Here is an 18,638-nt window from a genome sequence, read left to right as displayed (position 1 = left end):
GGTTATAATTAGTAATGTATATAAATCAATTATATTCCTATATACTAGCAATAAATCATCTGAAAATAAAAAGTAATTTCACTTTAAAGTAATACTGAAATAAATACCTAGGACCCAAATTAACAAAATATAAGATTTTTGCACTACAAATCCCTGTTGAAAGAAGCTTTAAGATAGCATTTAAATAAGTGTACTTATGTTTATGGATTAAAAAGCCTAATATAGTTAAGATGACAGTGCTCTCCAAACTAATTCAAAATCAACACAATTCATAGCAAAATTCCCCCTACTCTTTCTGTATACTTTGACATGCTGATCTTTAATACATGAAGAAATTCAAAAAACCCACAATAGCCAAAAGTATTTTAAAAGTGAACAGAATTGGAGGACCCATACTTCCTGATTTTGAAACTTACTACAAATCTGAGTAATGAAAACAGTGTGGTACTGGCATAAGAATAGCATATTGATCAGTGAAATAGAATTGAGGGTTGAAAAATAAAACATTAATTTTATGGTCAATTTCTTTTTAGAGGTTTTTGCTATAGGGCACGTGCACTCTCCAGAAAGACAGAGAGACAGAGAGACAGGAAGCGAGAAAACACCCCCCAGGGGGGATGGCCACGCCGCAATCCCTTCTCCTCCATTCTCTTGGGATCCTGGGCATGCACGCACATGCGCCCGGTGTGAGTTTAAGCCACCGGGTCTTGGACTAGAACCACGGTCCACTACATGGGAGTTCAGCGACATAGCCATTAGCTAACTGCTGGTCCCTGGTCAGTTGATTTTAGCAAGAATGTAAGACAATTAAATGTTATGGAATAGTCTTTTCAACAAATGGATGAAGTTGAATCCCTAATTCATTTCATACACAAAACAAATCATAGGTCTAAATATAAGAGCAAAAATTATAAAATTTTTCTCTAAAAATTTTATAGCTGGTGTTTTGTGAGTGTGAAGTAGATAATGGATTCTTGGATACATTACCAAAAGCACAAGTGACCAAATGAAAAATAGGCAAATTGTGCTTTTTCAAAATTAAAACAAGAAACTTTCAGAGATCATCAAGAATTTAAAAAGATCATTCATAGACAGAATTAGAGAAAATATTATCAATCATATATCTGGTTAAAGATTTCATTTAGAATACATAGAAATGTGTAGCTCAAAAGTAAATGATGATTTTATTTAATATCAATAAAATATCTGAAAAGACTTTCTCTAAGGAAGATATCTAAATAGCGAATAAGCACATGAAAAGATGTTGAACTTCATTCATGATCTGAAAATGCAAACTAAAACACAATGAGATTCCACTTCTCACCCACTATAGGGACTAGAGTCAAGAGGCATACAACAGCAAGAACTAGTGAGAATATGAAGACATGCAAACCCTCCCTGACTCCTGGTAGGAATGTAAAATGGTGTAACCACTTAGAAAAAAAATATTGAAGTCCAAATGATAAGCATAAAGTTACCGCATGATCTAGTGAGTCCAGCCCTAGGCATACACTGGAAAGAAATAGAGACATGGGTCTTGGACACTAATTTGTACATACATATTCCAGTGACATTATTCAGAATGGCTAAAAACTGAAACTAATACAAACTTTTGTCAGTTGAGCAGATAAGCAAAATATGGTGTATCTATACAATGGAATATATTTGACAATAAAAAATTAATTACTGACTTCTGTGACAACATGAATGAACCTTGGCATTATGCCAAAAATAATCCAGTCACAACAAATCATATCCTGTATATCAAATGTCCAGGAGCTTCAATCTACAGACAGCAGGAAGGTTCATGGCCACCAGGGACTTTCCAGAAAATGGAATTAGCTATGGTTGGTCATGGATATGTAGTATTTGGGATTATATTGAAAAAATATGAAATTAGATATAGGAGATGATTACATGATTCTGGAATACAGTTCAAACTATTGTTCATACACTATAAAATGAATTTTATAATATGTAACATCTTAATAAAACTGTCAGAACATGTATTAAAATTTTAGAGATGATATATAAATTGAATATTAATAGAGTCAAAAATATATGTCAATCTTCCGTATTTATCCTTTATGAAAATACACATTTCGTTTCAGAAAATATGAGATTTATTATGTATCATTCCTCTTTATGTTCACTCCTAAACTAAACACATAGTGTTATTCAAGGACAGAATATCTTACATATGTATATGTAAATTATTGCCATCTGTCCCGGGTGGCAGCTTTTGCTGACACATGAGTCTTGTTTCTGTCTTTGCTTGTTCATCTATATAGTTACTTCTGTAGGCTTTGCACACTGAAGACTTGCCTAGAAGTCTGGGTTGGGGTTTTCAATCATCTCACTGGAAATAATGGGATAGTTACACCACCGGTAACTAAAAGAATCTCTAAAGCAAAATTAGATGTCTTTGCTGGTTGATAGCATTCCATCCCCTATCTTGGGCCACACTAAAATTCCAATAGGGAGGGAATTAGAAATTCTTCCTCCTTGAGACCAGTTGATGGTACATATATTAGGTTGCTGGACTCCCACATGGCCACCCATGATTTGAGTCCTGGATTTGGTGGCTTGAAATTCACCCCAGGCACATGTACATGCATGCCCAAAATCCTGGGAGGAGAATGGAGAAGGGTTGGTAGAATGGTCAGCCCCCTTGGAGCTGATTTTTCACCTTTCCTCTCAATGTGTCTGTCCCTTCTTCTTTCTGGTGAGTGCTAAAAGAAAAAAGAAAAAAATGAAGAAAGAAAAAGGAAAAAGAAAGGAAGAGAGAGAAAGAAGAAAGAAAAAGAAAGAGAAAGAAAAAGAGAGAAAGGAAGAAAGAAAGAAAGAACAAAAGAAAGAACAAAAGAAAGAAAGAAAGAAAGAAAGAAAGAAAGAAGGAAGAAAGAAAGAAAGAAAGAAAGAAAGAAAGAAAGAAAGAAAGAAAGAAAGAAGAAAGAAAGAAAGAAGAAAGAAAGAAAGAAAGAAAGAAAGAAAGAAAGAAAGAAAGAAAGAGAAAGAAAGAAAGAAAGGAAGGAAGAAGGGAGGGGGAAAAAAGAAGAAAAAAAAGAAAGTCTTCATCCTTTTTACTTCACTTCATAGTAGAAAATGCCCCTTTACACTCTGGCCTTTAAATGCTGAAGTTAGGTGAACAGGGCACAGGATTGCACTTATTTTACCTTGTCTTTTTTTTTTTTTTTCTTCCCTTCTGCTACTGGCAGTTGTCTGGACTCAGACACTTTAAGACTTCAGTTTTACTTTCATCCATATCCCAGTCTTTTCTTGTCTGATCATAGTCACAGTAGTAAGACTGAGTGAAAGATTTATGTTCTTTACCATTAAAAGTCTATTTTTTTAACTCATCATTCTTTTATTTACATATTATATTACATATTAACAGGTTTATTAGCACCTACTGTGGTGGACTGAGTTCTGTAGGGAAAAAAGGAAAACTATTCCTATTCTTTGGCTTTAAAATGTTATAACACAGTTGAAAGAAAAGGTTATAGTTAAAAGGTTATATAGTTGAAAAATATACATAACCAGTTTCAATCCAGTGGCATGATAATATAATACTGGAAGCACAATGGACACACAGAGTAAAAGAGAACGAATTTTGCTTGAGGAGTTAGGAAATCACGCTCTTTAATTTGACACTAAATCTCATGGGTAAGATACGGTAAGAAGAGCTTGTAGAAGAATTAAACCTAAAGAAGCAGCATTCCAAGCAAGAGGAGGAAGAAACCAAATGATTGTGTGAGATTCAGTTAAAATGTAACCTCTTTATCAAAAATAAGGTATATCTTTCCTAATATTTAATTTTATCATGTTCCTCAATAGAACTTTTTAGTTTTTCCCTTACACAGTTATGCCCTTGTATACCATAGTAAGATTTTGGATTTTATTTGAAAAGAATCATTGAAGTATAATCAAAACAATAAAATGATAAGATATGTATTTCAGATTTGTATTGTATGATGTGGTCATTGCAATAGATTGGAGATGATAAAAGTGAAAGCGAGAACAAATCCTTAAGAAGCTCTAAATAATGTGTCCAATTTAGAAATAGTGGGAAATTAAACAAAAAAAATAGGCAGGAGTTGATGGACTGGTAAAGGATTTAAAATATAAAATGCGGGAGACTTTTTGACACAAGTCATTTATTTGGATTACTGCAAAATAAATCTCATTGATATAATTATCACCAAATTAACATTTCTAGCACTTAAATCAGATTTGTTATATTGATGCTTATGAATCACTAGAGAAAACAGTGAAAATAAATACGTTTTCACTTTCTATAGATTACCTGTGTGTTTTGATACCCAACCCAAAGTCATTACTTAAGAACAATGAGGACTGCCAAGATTATACAGCAGATATCACTAACTTCACATCATGTATACACAGTGCTACAAGGTGGAAGGAACTGGTCACTAGATTTTTCTTTTTCTTTTATTTTTAAGAGAGATTTTTGTTTTAGGGTGCATCCACTCGCTAAGAGACAGAGAGACAGAAAGCGAGAAATCCCTCCCCCCCCCCAAAGGTGATGGCCACACAGCAATCCCTAATCCCTTCTCCTCTAGTCTCCTCTCTGGATCTTGAGCATGCTCCTAGCATGAGTTTCAAACCACTGGGTCTGGGACTTGAACTGCGATTGACTATGTGGGAGTCCAATGCTGTAACCATTATGCCATCTACAGGTCGTGGTCACTAGATTTTTTTAAAAATATTTATAATCAGTGTATTATCTATAAGTGTTTATCCCAGAGTAGAGGTCTTCTACTGGAGAATCTAAAATTCAGTAGCTAATCTTCAAAATGCTAAGCCCTCATAAGCCAGCTCTCATATTGCTCTTTTAGTTATCTTAAGTAGCTAACATCTGATACTATTAATGTTATATCTGGTAAAAGTCCCATAATATAAAAATTCTTTCAAATTAAACTTGCCCTCCAAGTGTGGTTAAAATTGTGTTAAGAATCTATTAGCTGAAAGATTATTTCTGGCAGAGAGCTATTTCTGTCACTTTGGTAGGTGACAAGTCAAGTAGCCTCAAAAGCTATCCACTGCAGCCATTATTTCTAAAATTGCAATTTTAAGTGCCATAAAATAGTTCTTGGATCCAAACTCAGCTGTCATTTAATTCTCTTGATTTTCTATGTTATGAATCATCCATACATGGCTTCATTTTTTTAATTTACTAAATATTTATCGAAAATCTACTCTATGCTGAAATAGTTCAAGGTTCCAGTAATAAAATGAAGAATAAGCAGTAGGCCATCCTATAGCCTGGTGGTTAAGGCAGCTGAATCCCAAGTAGCTGAACATATGGTTTGAGTCTTGTACTGGGCAACTTGAAAACATGAAGGGTGTGTATGCATGGGTGCCCAAAATGGCATGATCATGCCCCTGAAGGGTACTTTATCACTTTTCTCCTCTCTCTCTTTCTCTGTGTCTCCCAGTGAGGAACACATACACCCTCAGGCAAATTTTTTTAAAGAGGTTTTTGCTATAGGATACATGCACTTGCTAGAGAGAAAGAGAGAGAGAGAGAGAGAACAAAAAATTATCCTGAAGGTGTATGGCCATGCCAGAGTTCCTTCTCCTCCATTCTCCTCTCATATTTTGGGCTTGCATGCACATGCACCCAGCTCAAGTTTCAAGTTCCTGGGTCCAGAACTTGAATGCAGTTAGTCACATGGGAGTTCTGCACCTTAACCACTACGCCATCTGCTGGACTCCCTTAGATACATTTTTTGAAAAAAAAAAAAAGGAAGATAAGCAAAAAATAATTTTAAATCTTCATTAGAAATTAAATATAAATAAGCACAAAGTAAGTTGCAGAATAACTGCTATAAGACATAAAATAAAATAATGTATACAAAGTAAAAAAGAGAGTCATTATCTAAAGCACATTGTTTTTGTCCCATGATCTATGGAAAAGAAAAATAATTCTGCGAAGATATTCCAAGGAAGACTGAAATGAAAATACAAATATTTCAAACTAAAATAATTCTGGCACATTCAATGAAGAAGCAGCATCGTGAGTGTTAGTGAAAAACGTAAAAGGTGAAATTTAGCACATATCACAGAACACAGTATTAGTTAACTATCCAGCAACCAATCACCTCTTATTTCTTCCTAATAGTACCCTGATTTTCCATATATTTTTGGCTTTTTCATGCAACTGGGGCTGACCTCACCTTCCTGATAAGGGAGGTTGTGATTGATGGTTGTATGTCAACTTGACTTGAGTGAAAGATACCTGGAAATCTTGTGAAACATTTTTTCCAAGTATGTCTGTGAGAGTTTTGCCTGACATGATTGGTGTCTTGATCAGTGAACTGAGGAAGGAAGATCCACTGTCAGTGGAGGGAGGCATGACCTAATCAACTGGGTCTATAAAGGACGACCAAAGAAGTGGGGTTCTTTCTATCTCATTCTCCCTTCTCTCCACCTTTCCTTCCTGAGCTTGCTATGTGTTCTACAGATACACATTACCTGCTCCGCCCATGTTCCTTCACTTAAGTGTAAAATACACACACCCACCCACCCACACACACACACACACACACACACTTAGATCCATTTCTTCAGAGAACCTTTGCCAGTGTGGAAGCCCTGATTTGTATAAGGTTAATCGCCTCATAGACACATAAATATAGAATCCAAACTTGGTTAATGAGATATAAAGGGAAGCTACAATGAAAGTTTCAGGGGAAAATAAAAAATCCTTACCCCTGAAAGAAAGCCATGAGGCAAAATGAATAATAAACCAAGGTTTTGTCTTTACCTGCATTGTCTACAACGACAGTCACAAGCCCAGCTACTGGGCATTAGAAATTGCTTAGTCCACCTTGTGACGTGTGGGTCATAGTCTGCTACTGTGTTGTTAACAGAAATACCTGAGACTGGTTATTTTGTGAAGAAAACAGAGGCTACTTGGCCAAACTCATGATTTCAGTGTCTGGAAAGCCCCAAAGCATCACAGAATCAAGGAAAGCAGGACTCTGAGCAGAGTTGAGCTGACATATCCAAGTGGCTCCTGCCTGCCTCTTCTTCTCTCCTTACATACTCAGCAGAAAATCATGGCGATCCTGCCATAATGACTTTACCACACCCTGGGACACCAGGAAGGGATTAAGTTTTCATTTAACATCCTTCTAATGCAGTCAAGTCACAATAGAAAAGTTGTAGGGGACATCTAAACTCTAGACCAAATGTCAAAGCATGATCCTGCAGAGGACAAACTATCCCTAAATTACGACATGCTGTAGATTTAAACCACACAGAGACTGAGTAAAAAAGAATAGGCTATAAAGTATCTCATTGGACCAGCCTATATCTCTGTGGTTAAGAGAGCCGGATCTCACATGACTGACTGTTGTTTAAGCTGCAGCCCCAGCAACTTGATAAATTTTACTAGCCCTGTTTGTCTACAATCACGATAGGATGGAAAAATGCAGTGAAAAGGATTGTGATCCATTGGGGGCTGTTTTCTGTCTCTCTCTCTCTCTCTTCCCCCCTCCTTCTGGCAAGTGTTTATACTCTGTGGCACTAAAAAAGAACTTTAAAAAGTAAAGTATCAGGGGACAATCAGGTGGCATGGTGGTTAAGGTGCTGGACACTCCCTCATTGCCAACCAAGGTTCAAGTCTTGGACCTGGTGACTTGCTTTTTCACTTTCCCTCTCTCTTCCTCTGTGTGTGTGTTTGTGTGTGTGTCTGTGTGTGTGTGGTCAAATTAAAATAAACAAATGAATAAATTAAAAAATAAAATAGAAAATAAAAAGGTAAAGTATCTTTTCACTAAGGTTGTATAGATTATGTGTTAAAATTGTGGATAAGTTAATTTAAATAACATATTACTAAATTAATTCTACTTATTACTTTGTACTTGTTTATTGTTTTATTTAATAAGTGAATGACAAAGCAACAGAGAGAGTGAGAGAGAGAGAGACAGATTCCTCAGCATAGTTTTTACGCCATGATCTACTCCTAAATTCTGTCTGTGCAGACCACTGAGCATCACGTATTACCACTGCATTACTATCTGACCCCCTCTTTTAAATGTGGGTACTAAAACATTTAAAATCATGTAATACGTGACTTGCATCTATGGGTCACAGATATTATATATGTATTGGACTGGGCCGCTCTGACACAGAGCCCCTGGCAGCTGCAGCTGTTTTACCAACCTAAGGATGAAAGGGGAAGAATCTGGGTCCTTGATGCATTGAAGTTAAGTTAGCTCTCCTTGGTCTTATCTGTGGCAACTACGTAAGTTTATTTTATTCAGGCTCATTGTTCTCCAGAGTTAAAAACATTCCTAATCAGATGGGCAGGAAATACAACATAAGTGGTCTGTATGTAGAGAAGAGGTATTTGAAACCATTGTCATTTCAGTAACAGACCGTGACCAGCTTTTATGGATGGGAAATAATAAGATGCAATTTTTACTGAGATAGTAAAGTGCACTGGATATTCGCATCTGGCCGCACATCCCAGAATCCTTTCTCAGAATATTTTGATGGTATTTTTTATCCTAGTTACTATTTCTTCATTTGATGCATCTGTATTTTTCTTTCATTTTTGACCTCACAAACAGAAAACTGATTTGATCATGCTAAATGGTCTGAAAGCTTATGCTCCCTCCCCTCAACAATTCGTGTTTGAATCCTAGCTTCCAAGTTAATGGCATGTGGGGGTAGGGGGAAGGTGATTAGCTCATGAATTGGGATTGATGCCCTGATAAAAGCCACCCAGAGCCAGCTGCAAGGTGCAGTAGTAGCCCAGAGCTGTTCAGTGTAGAAAGCCCTGTGGAAGACGAAGTCAGTTCCTGGGAAGACCTGTACATGCAAGGTATCTGTGTGTCTGTGATCCTGGCTGGTTAAACAGTTGCAGGGGCGGAGGGGAGGAAGGGGAACAGAAGGAAAAAAACAATATGTTTTAACACAGACATGAAAAGTTATTTGCTGATGATAATGTATATGATAATGTTTTTGTCTTGACTGACATGCACTGTATTTATGCTGGGAAAAAACATTTGTACACTGTAAAGATGTATAGTGATTAAATGTAAATTATACACACACACACACACATATAATAGTAAGAAATTTAGCAAAAAAAAAAATGGGAGAATGGGGTGATTGTGACATGAGACTCCATTGATGGTGAAGTTTTTTTACTCCCTCTTATTAAATAAAGAAACTTAAAAAGACAAAAAGACTACAAATAACTTGTGTTCCTTGCACCAGCTGAGGACATAGCCAAAAGATGCTACCTCAGGACTAGACAGCAGGCCCTCACCCAAACTCAACCAAGACACTAGATTACCCTCAGACTTGCAACCTCTGCTGTAAGAAATAAATTGCTTTCGTTTACAAGCCATCCACTTTACGGTATTTTGCCGTAGCAGCCCAAATGGGCTAGGCAGATCCAATTCTGTATATAGTGCATGTTATGCTATAATTTTTTTATTGCAAGGAACATATTTCGTTCATATTTTATTTACTCAAATTACGTCATTTCATTTCTCACCCCCAAAACCACTCATCTCTCCAATCAGGCGGTTTTAATTGAAGCCCCAGCAACTTCAAAACTATGCCAAGCATGTGTGTGGATGCATCCCAGATTCCGACAGATAGATACACTCATGCAACTTTCTCAGATTTGTAATCTTTATGTCATTCTGTGAAAACTCTATCTTATCTTGCATGAGTATGTTTTAAAAGTATTTACATCAGAGAATAAAAGAGAAATAAATTTCTTACTGCTTTTTCTATTTAACCTGATGACTTTGAGCTCAACCCATGTTGCAATATGTCACATCTTACTTGATCTCCCAAATGATGCATGCTATTTCATCACATCCAGTTTATTATGAGTAATGAATAATAAACATGTTACAGAAATGAAATAAACGTATTATAACAATGTTCATTACTCATTATTATGAGTAATAAATGTTTATAACTTCATAATGATTAATAAACATGGTTATAATACAATGAGGGTCTTTCTTTTGCATCCAGATACATCAAGAAAAAGGTTGTTCTTTCTATTCCAACAAGCATAGACCTAATATATAGACGTCACGGATGGGAACAAAACCCAGTATACTTTATAATATCTCAGCCACCCAATGTGAGGAAGGAAAAATGGGAAAGTCTATTACTAAAGAGATGAATTTTCTTAGAATGCCAAATAGGAATAAGGTTGAGGATGTGGGAGACAGAATTTAATGTGTCACCCTGAGCCCAACCTGCTGGGATTAATGCCTTTACATAGTTCCTTCTTGAGTGTAGGCAATGTCTGACTTGGTCTGATCAATACATATGGAAAAGCTGATGCTATGTAACTTACTCTACATGATTCCATCTTACTAGCAGACTCACTCTAGAGAGTCTCTTTACTGCCTTAAGTAAGTGATCATGGTAAGGGAGGATGATTGTGGGCAATTCCTCCAGGAGACGGAAGCAATACCTGGTGTTTTTGTTTGTTTGTTTGTTTTTTGTGAAGAGGTTTTTGCTACAGGGTGTGTGCACTCACCAGACAGACAGAGAGAGACAGAGAGACAGAAAGCGAGAAACACCCCCAAAGGGGGATGGCCACGCCACAATCCCCCCTCCTCCATTCTACTCCTCCCACCATCTTGGGCACACATGCACACACGCCTGGTGTCAGTTTAAGCCGCCGGGTCCGGGACTCAAACCACCGTCAACTACCTGGGAGTCCAGCGACACAGCCATTACACTAACTGCTGGTCACAGCGGGAGCAATATCTAGACCCTAAGGCTAGACTTCAGCAGACAGAAGGTCTTCCATCTTAAACATCCAAGGACATGATCTCTGCCAGCATCCTACGTAAGCTTGGAAGTAGATTCTTCACAAGCCAGACAGATGAAAACATATCCTAGCTGGCTCCTTTTCTTTTGGAGAGATTTTTGTATTGCCATAGGGTGTTTGCCAGAAAGAGAGAGAGAGAGACAGAAAGCAAGAAATCACCCTCCATGGGGGGATGGCCACACCGCAATCCCTTCTCTTCCATTCTCCTCTTGGGATCTTGGGCACACACGCACATGCACCAGGAGTAAGTTTAAGCCGCTGGGTCTGGGACTCGAATCACAGTCAACTACATGGGAGTCCGGTGACATAGCCTTTACACTAACTGCTGGTCCCCCTAGCTGACTCCTTGATTGTAGGCTGTAAGATCCTGAACAGAGGAACCAGCTATTCCTATCCAGCCTCTTCATCCTTGGAAATTGAACTAATTTTAAGCTGCTCAATAGAGATGATAATTTGTTATATAGCAATAAAAAAAAAACAGTTAACATCGGAAGCTGTTATATTTATAGTCTGTAAGTCCCCAGGTAAGTCAGTTTTCCCTTGCCCAAGGAAATTATGTGTGTTGACGGTATTATAAGGTCAAAAACAGTGGTACAACACAAACAATAGACCGCCTCAGGGCTGTTTGGGAGAGACAAGTATAGAAATCTCATTTTTATGTGGCAGCTACTAAACACGAGTAACCATTATCTTTGAAAATCAATACCTGAAAGTCTTCACATTCTTACATATGAAATATGACATTGAAAGCTAAATACAATTGTTGTATTAATGTTCACACTGCACCTGTTAGCTTTATACTCAAAACTAAGGTATTTTAATTAATTTAACATGAGAACCAAGTTCCTTGTTATAAAGTGGCTTTGGCATTGCAAAAGTATTATTATAAGGAGTCTTAACAGAATAGACATTTAGATAATTTCCATTTCTTTGCTATCATGGTTAAAAGTGAAGCCTGGGGCCCAGCAGGTGCTGTGGTGGTTAAGGGCTCTGGACTCCCACATGGCCAACCACGGTTCAAATCCTGGACCTGGTGGCTTGCATTCTCATTTTCCCTCTCTCTCTCTCACTTCCTCTGTCCCTCTCTGTTCAAAATAAAATAAATAAATAAACATAAATAAAATAATTCTTAAAAAGAATAGTTAATGTTTGTTGCTCAAAAACTACCCAAAATACACCTGTAGTTAAACAAAGTTGGGATTATTGACTGCAAGTAGGGAGATGATAAACTTTTGGAAATTGTGGAGTATCTCAGTGAGAAAATGTTAGGAGAATTCTCATTGCTAATCGGTGTGTTGTGTCACGTGACTTGGGGGGGAGGTTTTCAAAAAAGCATGGTTTTGTTCTGGATTACATGTTCCCAGAAATCAGGACAATTTTGATTGGTTATATGAACTGTATTTTTTCAAAGTGGTAAGAGGAACAAAATAAGCTGAAGCATTTTGGGGAAAAAACAGGTCACTCATATTAGCCAAGAGAAGATACCTGTGGCAGTTTTGTGGTTTGTTTTCTATCCTCAGACATGATTAAGAAGAGGTCTGCTGTTTTGTCTATTCCATTGTGATTAAAGGTAACCTTGTCTGATGTTTTACTGTGAAATTATTTACATTTAACAAAGACTCTTAGAGTCAAGCGAATTCTAAGCAAACGATGTCAAAGATCACTGTATTTTTTCAAACAGAAAGTGATTGTGTTTGCTCTGTGTACATTTCTGTGAGAGCTTCTCAAAGGTAGAATTAAAAGAGAATTTATAAATCTGATTTCAATGAATACTACATGATTGCCCTCCAAAAATGGCTGCACGATTTATAATCCCATATATAGTAATTGTGGATTCCATACCAGCATCTGGTTTTATAATTCATAATGCATCAATTCCCTTTTTAAGTACTGTAGAATTTTTTTAAAAGAAAGCAAATTATTATTATTTTCACTATTATTGTTTTCCCTGGTCCTTATATTTTGAGTTTCATTTCAGATATTCACTGTAAAAATATTCTAGTTTTCAGACTAGAGGACAATTTATCAAGGAACAGGAAATATTTGTTTAGTAAAAGTATGACAATTACTTCGAGAAAAATAAAAAGACGCATTTTAAACACTTAATATACAATTTATTTTTCTGTTTTCTAATTAAATATACATAACAAAAATTGTTTTTGACAACTGTTACATACCTTAAATCTACCAAACATGGTAGAAAATATTGTACACAACTAGCAGTTACACAAAATTCTTACTTAATTTAAAAATCATCTATTTTAATTATAGCTTAGTTATACACACACACATAAACTCGTATACAGTGTTAGCTGCTACTTAAGGGTAAAGGGAACTATTCAAATTCTCAAAACATGTTAAAAATTGAATTTAGACCACATTAGTATGATAAAGTTAGCATCATCATTAATGTATATGGTGTAATAACTTTTATGACATCTTAAAAAGTTACATTTTTAAAAATATGAGATGCCAGGAAAAGAGGGAACATTATAAATGCAATGAACTAATCCAGGAATGAATTGCCATCTGACAGCTGGATTCAGCGTTGATCTTCATGACCAGGTGAGTACTATTGGTTCATCTAGAGTCACACTGTTCGGCGCCAGATCTATGATCAATACCTAAAGAGAAAGTAAAATGGTAATTAATTGCTTAGTTAGAACCTCATTTGTTGTTTTGTTGAATAAAATTATATCTATCAAAATATTCTCTAAGTAAGTAGGATCTGCTTTATCTTTTTTTTTTTTTTTTTTTTTTTTTTTTTTTTTTTTTTTTTTTTTTTTTTTGCCAGAAGGTTTGTCCATTCACTTGAGAGATACAGAAAAAGAGGGAGAAAGCACCTGCAACAGAATGCGGTCACTCTATAATCCTTTCTCTGTTACTCCATCCTGTTGTACAGCCATCCCCAGTCTTCCCCACACCAGGGACCAGCCTCATAGAAAACAGTTCTTCCCATCCAGAGATGGTTGGCATAATCGCTAGAAAATGTTTGAAAATTGGATTGATAGACCAATTAAAGCATCACTTTCACAAAGCTGGGATAAAAAAAAAAATCAATGGATCATCATTTCCTTTATCTAAATATCTATAAAGGTTTAGAAAACTGAGATGCTCATAAATATTTATTTTATTTAAATGTATTTGGGAGGGTCAGCAGTTAGTATGGTGGTTAAAGATGATGGACTTCCATATGGTCAATGGATGGTTCGAGTCCTAAACTCAGCAATTTACTTTCTCACATTCTCTCTCTCTCTTTCTCTGATCATTGCATGTGCTCAATAGGAAATTTAAATAATAATAATAAAGCAAAATAAAGCACTGGGAACACGTGCGTGCATGCCCAAAATCCTGAGAAGAAAATGGAGGAGAAGGGATGGTGGCATGACTATTCCCATTGGGGGATGATTTTTTACTTTCCTTCTCTCTGCCTCTCTCTAGTGAGCACAGACACCTTATGGCAAAAACAAAAAACAACAAAACAAAAAAACAAAAGGAAAATCTTATTTGATTTCAAAACAGTAAAATAACAATAAGATGGCATTAAGTTTAAGGTAGTAAGTTTCAACTGAATGAAATCTACAAGGATCTAAGAATGTGTCCAAGATAGAACATTTATTAACATGGAGTTAATAAATGGCTATTTTGTAAATTAGATTAATCTAAACTAACTGATTAGTAGCCAATTATTTTTTATCAAACTTTAAATACAAAATAATATGTGCATGTATCTTTATATGCAGCTTTAGCAGTGTAGATGGAGACTTAAACTTAGATCACTTATAACTGTTAGCTATGTTTGAGAACATATGTTATTTGAAACATATCTTAACAAAATATAGGTTTGCAGAGTTTAGGATGGGAAGACACTTAAGAGATTGCATACTTGCATATTTTTACTCACTTGTAAAAAGGCTTAAAAATCATATGTTCAAAGTAAGAAGACAATTATTGATAGCAATGGGAATTTAACACAGGAATCATTCCTTGTCAAACATCTTTATTATATTTCTTATACACTTGTATTTATGGTTCCTAGTAGACAGTTGTTTTAATGTTGGAAAAATTTTCAAATATATTTTATCTAAAACATATGCAAAATTTAAATGTAGACATTTTATTTTTGAAAAAAAAGTAGTATTGGAAGCACTCTGCCATATAGGGATAACAGTGATTTAGAGCTTTAATGGCCTTTAATCTAATTTTGACCATATCTACACATGATTAGATTGGTTTGTATAACAGATCACTAGGGATAATACTGTGGAAATTTATATGAAAATTTAATGCAAAATAATATGTGAGAAAAATCACAGTTGACTCATAATTATGTTTTTTTTTAGGATTAATAATTATAAGTCTATGCAGGACATTCTGAATGGCTAAATTTTAAAAACATTTTCTTGTGTTACTTACTTGGTTGCCTTGTTCTGTCCAAAAGCCAGCTGATTCTTGATTTCCATTGTATTGAAGATTAACCTGACTGACTGCAGAGTTTCCTTTCCCCCATATTTCGATTAATCCAAGCCTCATTTCATTTTTATTTATGTAACCATTTTCCACTATAGTGCTGGTCAAAGTGGTCTACAAGGATAAAAAAAAGGAAATGATTTAAACCCATCATTTGCAAGAGCAATTAAATTTTTAAAAACATATGCCTGTCTGGTAAGCACAATTGTATTTCTCATTATAGCAAATTGTGCATTCATACTGTTTGAAAGAAAGTATTTTCTTTAACAAACATAAAGAAAACTTCAAATGTTAACATAATAACATATAAATGATTTTACATACCTGGTTTAAATTAAATTGTATCAAGATATATTGACTTCTTTCATATGTGTCTGTAGAGAGAAAGAAAGGTGATATGTTTATTCATAAAGAATAATAAGCACTAGTATTTTATTGCTTTCCTGTATAAAAGGTGCTAAATATTATCAATGCATATCTAATTTTTCTTAACTTACTTATACACAGTCCAAAGAACACTGAAGAATGAGTCCTCAGACAGGATCTTTACATGAACAAGGAAGGAAACAGAACTACAATACAGTCAGGTACTTCCACACTCCTAGGTATTTTTCCAAAGACAAGAAAAACCCTCAGTTGGGAAAACACCTGCATATCCACGTTTATTGCAGAATTATTCACAATCGCTAGAACATGGAATCAACTCAGATGCCCCAAAATAGACAAATGGATTGAAAAAAATGTGGCATATATACTCTGTGGAATACTCCTCAGTCATAAAATACAATGAGACCTTGACGACTGATACAAAGTGAACAAATATAGAAGACTTAACATTAAGCAAAGCAAGTCAGACTATGAGAGAGGCACTGTATGTTCCCACTCAACATATACTGAATATCAGTACTCCAAAGCAGAAACTGAAAGTTTGGAAAGTGTAGTAGTAGGGAGGGCAGCTGTAGATACTAGAGATAGTAAGGATAGGGGTAGTAATGGGATGGAAAGAGGGGAACTTGGAAAAATATACATTCAATTGACACAAAAATGAAAAGTTATTTGCTGATGATAGTGTATATGGTAATGTTTTTGTCTTAACATACACTGTATTTCAAAACCTGGACATATTAGCTTGAAAATCACACTGGGCACATGTGTGTGTGTGTGCCCAAGATCTCTGGAGGAGAATGCAGGGAAAGGGATTGTAGCATGGCCTGCACTTGCGGGGCTGTGGTTTCTCACTTTCTTTCTCTCTGTTTCTATCTCTCTCTCTCTCTCTCTCTCTCTCTCTCTCTCTCTCTCTCTCCAGTGCATGCATGGTACCCTAGGCAAAAACCTCTAAAACAATTTTAAAAACAACAGTGAAGAGTTTAAACTAATAGCATTTGATTTCTTCAGTTTCTAAACCTTTTATAAAATGTTTAGAGGAGGGTTTGTTTTTGTTTTTGTTTTCAAGTCTTGCTTACTAGTGTATGATTCTTACATCATTTTTTTTGATATATCTAATTTACTACTAAATTCTTATATCTTGTGGTTGCAGAATATTAACTATGACTTACCTGAAAAGATGAAAGTTGCATGTCTTTTCTATTAGTGAAAAAAAAAACCTATCACCTGTGGATAATTTATTTAAATTGTAGAGAACTATACCACGAGAACTTCCTCCACACAGATGTTACTTTTATTTGTTTGTTTGTTTTATTGGAGAGGTTTGCGCTATAGGGCATGTGCGCTCGCAAGAAAGACAGAGAGACAGAAAGCGAGAAATCACCCCCCCCCCCAAGGGGAATGGCCACACAGCAATCTCTTCTCCTCCATTCTCCTTCGAGGTCTTGGGTACATACACACATGCACCCAGCATGAGTTTAAGGCACTGGATCCAGGACTTGAACCTCAATCGACTACATGGGAGTCCAGCAACATAGCCATTATGCCAACTGCTGGTCCTAGTTGTTACTTTTCATGACTAGGTTTGTGTCAAGTAAATTGTTCAGAATTCCCATCTAGTAAAGCTGACATTAATGGCAGTCAGTAAACTTAATCCTCTTCACTGTTATTAGTGTTTACTTGTAGTGTAAGAAGCTCCTGCAAGCATTTTGCTCAAAGGCTGATTTCTGGGTTCTTATCCAAATGTATATTTTCACTGCCCCAGAATCTGCATTCTTAAACTAGCCAGGTGTTTCTGATGCTTCCAGTCACCTGACATAGTAAAGAGCTTAGCAGTTCAGTCTTGTCTTGATCAGTCACGAATGAAATAAATAGAGATCAAAATTAAGGTATATCTTCTCATGCTGAAAAAAATGCTATTACATACATCAAAAAAAAAAGAAAAAAAACTTGTAGAGCAAAAATTGGAGGTACGCATCATAATGTGCTATTCTTTGTTGAAAATGATGAATATGTTATTAATTTGATTTGATTATTGTGCACTACATGAAGGCTCTGAAAAAACATATTTTATGCCACAAAAATGCACAATAATAAAATATAAATAAGAAGAAATTACTAAAAATGTTGAATATTAGAAACAAAACAAAAAATTAAAAGCAATAAGATAAACTAGAGAGACCAAATCAAACCAGAGTTTGATTTTGGGACTAGCTCCTTGTTTTAGAGGCTTCACCAGTATATCAGTATATGCCCTTGGAACTTGGCTGCTCAGTTAAAGAGACTTTACATATACTGAGTATCTACTCTAGGTAGAACAGCGCTGTGTGAGCGTCTAGAAGTGGCACAGCTGAAAATCCTGCCCACCCAAACCTCTGTTAGTAGACACTGACAGTGAGAATGAAGGATATTTATAATAAGGGGGAAGTCTTTAAGGTTTGTGACACTGCTTGCCTGTTTGAGTTGATTCAACTAATTGAATTCTTCAACTCTGAAAACATGAATAGCTTTGTACTCCACTTTTATGTATAACAACAGTTAACAGGATAAACAGTCTGCTAGAGAATATGCTTGTCATCAGTTATATTTCTCTACTAAATGGAGCACTCACCTATAGAGTCACCATCATCCCAAAACAGAGTTCCTTGTGCCATCTGATTATCATCTGCAGCAACAATGAGCTTCATGTAATTTTGGCGACTGTAAGAACAAAAGCATATAATTTGACCCATTTGTAGAATATGTCTAGTTATATGACATCCTTACAAGTATCCAAAATTCACGGTGAATAGTATCAGAGAAAATGACTGGTGCTAGGGGACCAAAATTACATCCGTAGCACAAACCTAAATAGTATAAAAACCTTTGTGGCTATTAACCAATACTTCCTTGTAAAAAGTCATAGAAAGCTTAAGGTTTTTGCCATGTTGGGGGGGGG

At 35.8% G+C, this 18,638-nt stretch overlaps 1 protein-coding gene across 1 annotated transcript in view; it reads right to left on the bottom strand.

Moving 5' to 3' along the window:
- Positions 1-13,132: 13,132 nt before the first annotated feature.
- The window catches only part of SI (sucrase-isomaltase), a 99,548-nt gene continuing 94,042 nt past the window's right edge, over positions 13,133-18,638 (bottom strand). Inside the window, exons 45-48 of the mRNA XM_027772543.1 lie at positions 18,312-18,400; positions 15,641-15,690; positions 15,263-15,430; positions 13,133-13,470 (exon numbers count right to left, since the gene is read on the bottom strand). Of these exons, the coding sequence (XP_027628344.1) occupies positions 13,402-13,470; positions 15,263-15,430; positions 15,641-15,690; positions 18,312-18,400 (376 nt within the window). The 3' untranslated portion in view covers positions 13,133-13,401. The remainder of the gene's footprint in view (positions 13,471-15,262; positions 15,431-15,640; positions 15,691-18,311; positions 18,401-18,638) is intronic.

This window comes from Tupaia chinensis, unplaced genomic scaffold (assembly GCF_000334495.1).
Source record: "Tupaia chinensis unplaced genomic scaffold, TupChi_1.0 Scaffold000281_1, whole genome shotgun sequence".
Lineage (NCBI taxonomy): Eukaryota > Metazoa > Chordata > Mammalia > Scandentia > Tupaiidae > Tupaia > Tupaia belangeri.
Note: the sequence above shows the minus strand (reverse complement) of the source record. Positions and strands in the feature narration are given on the sequence as shown.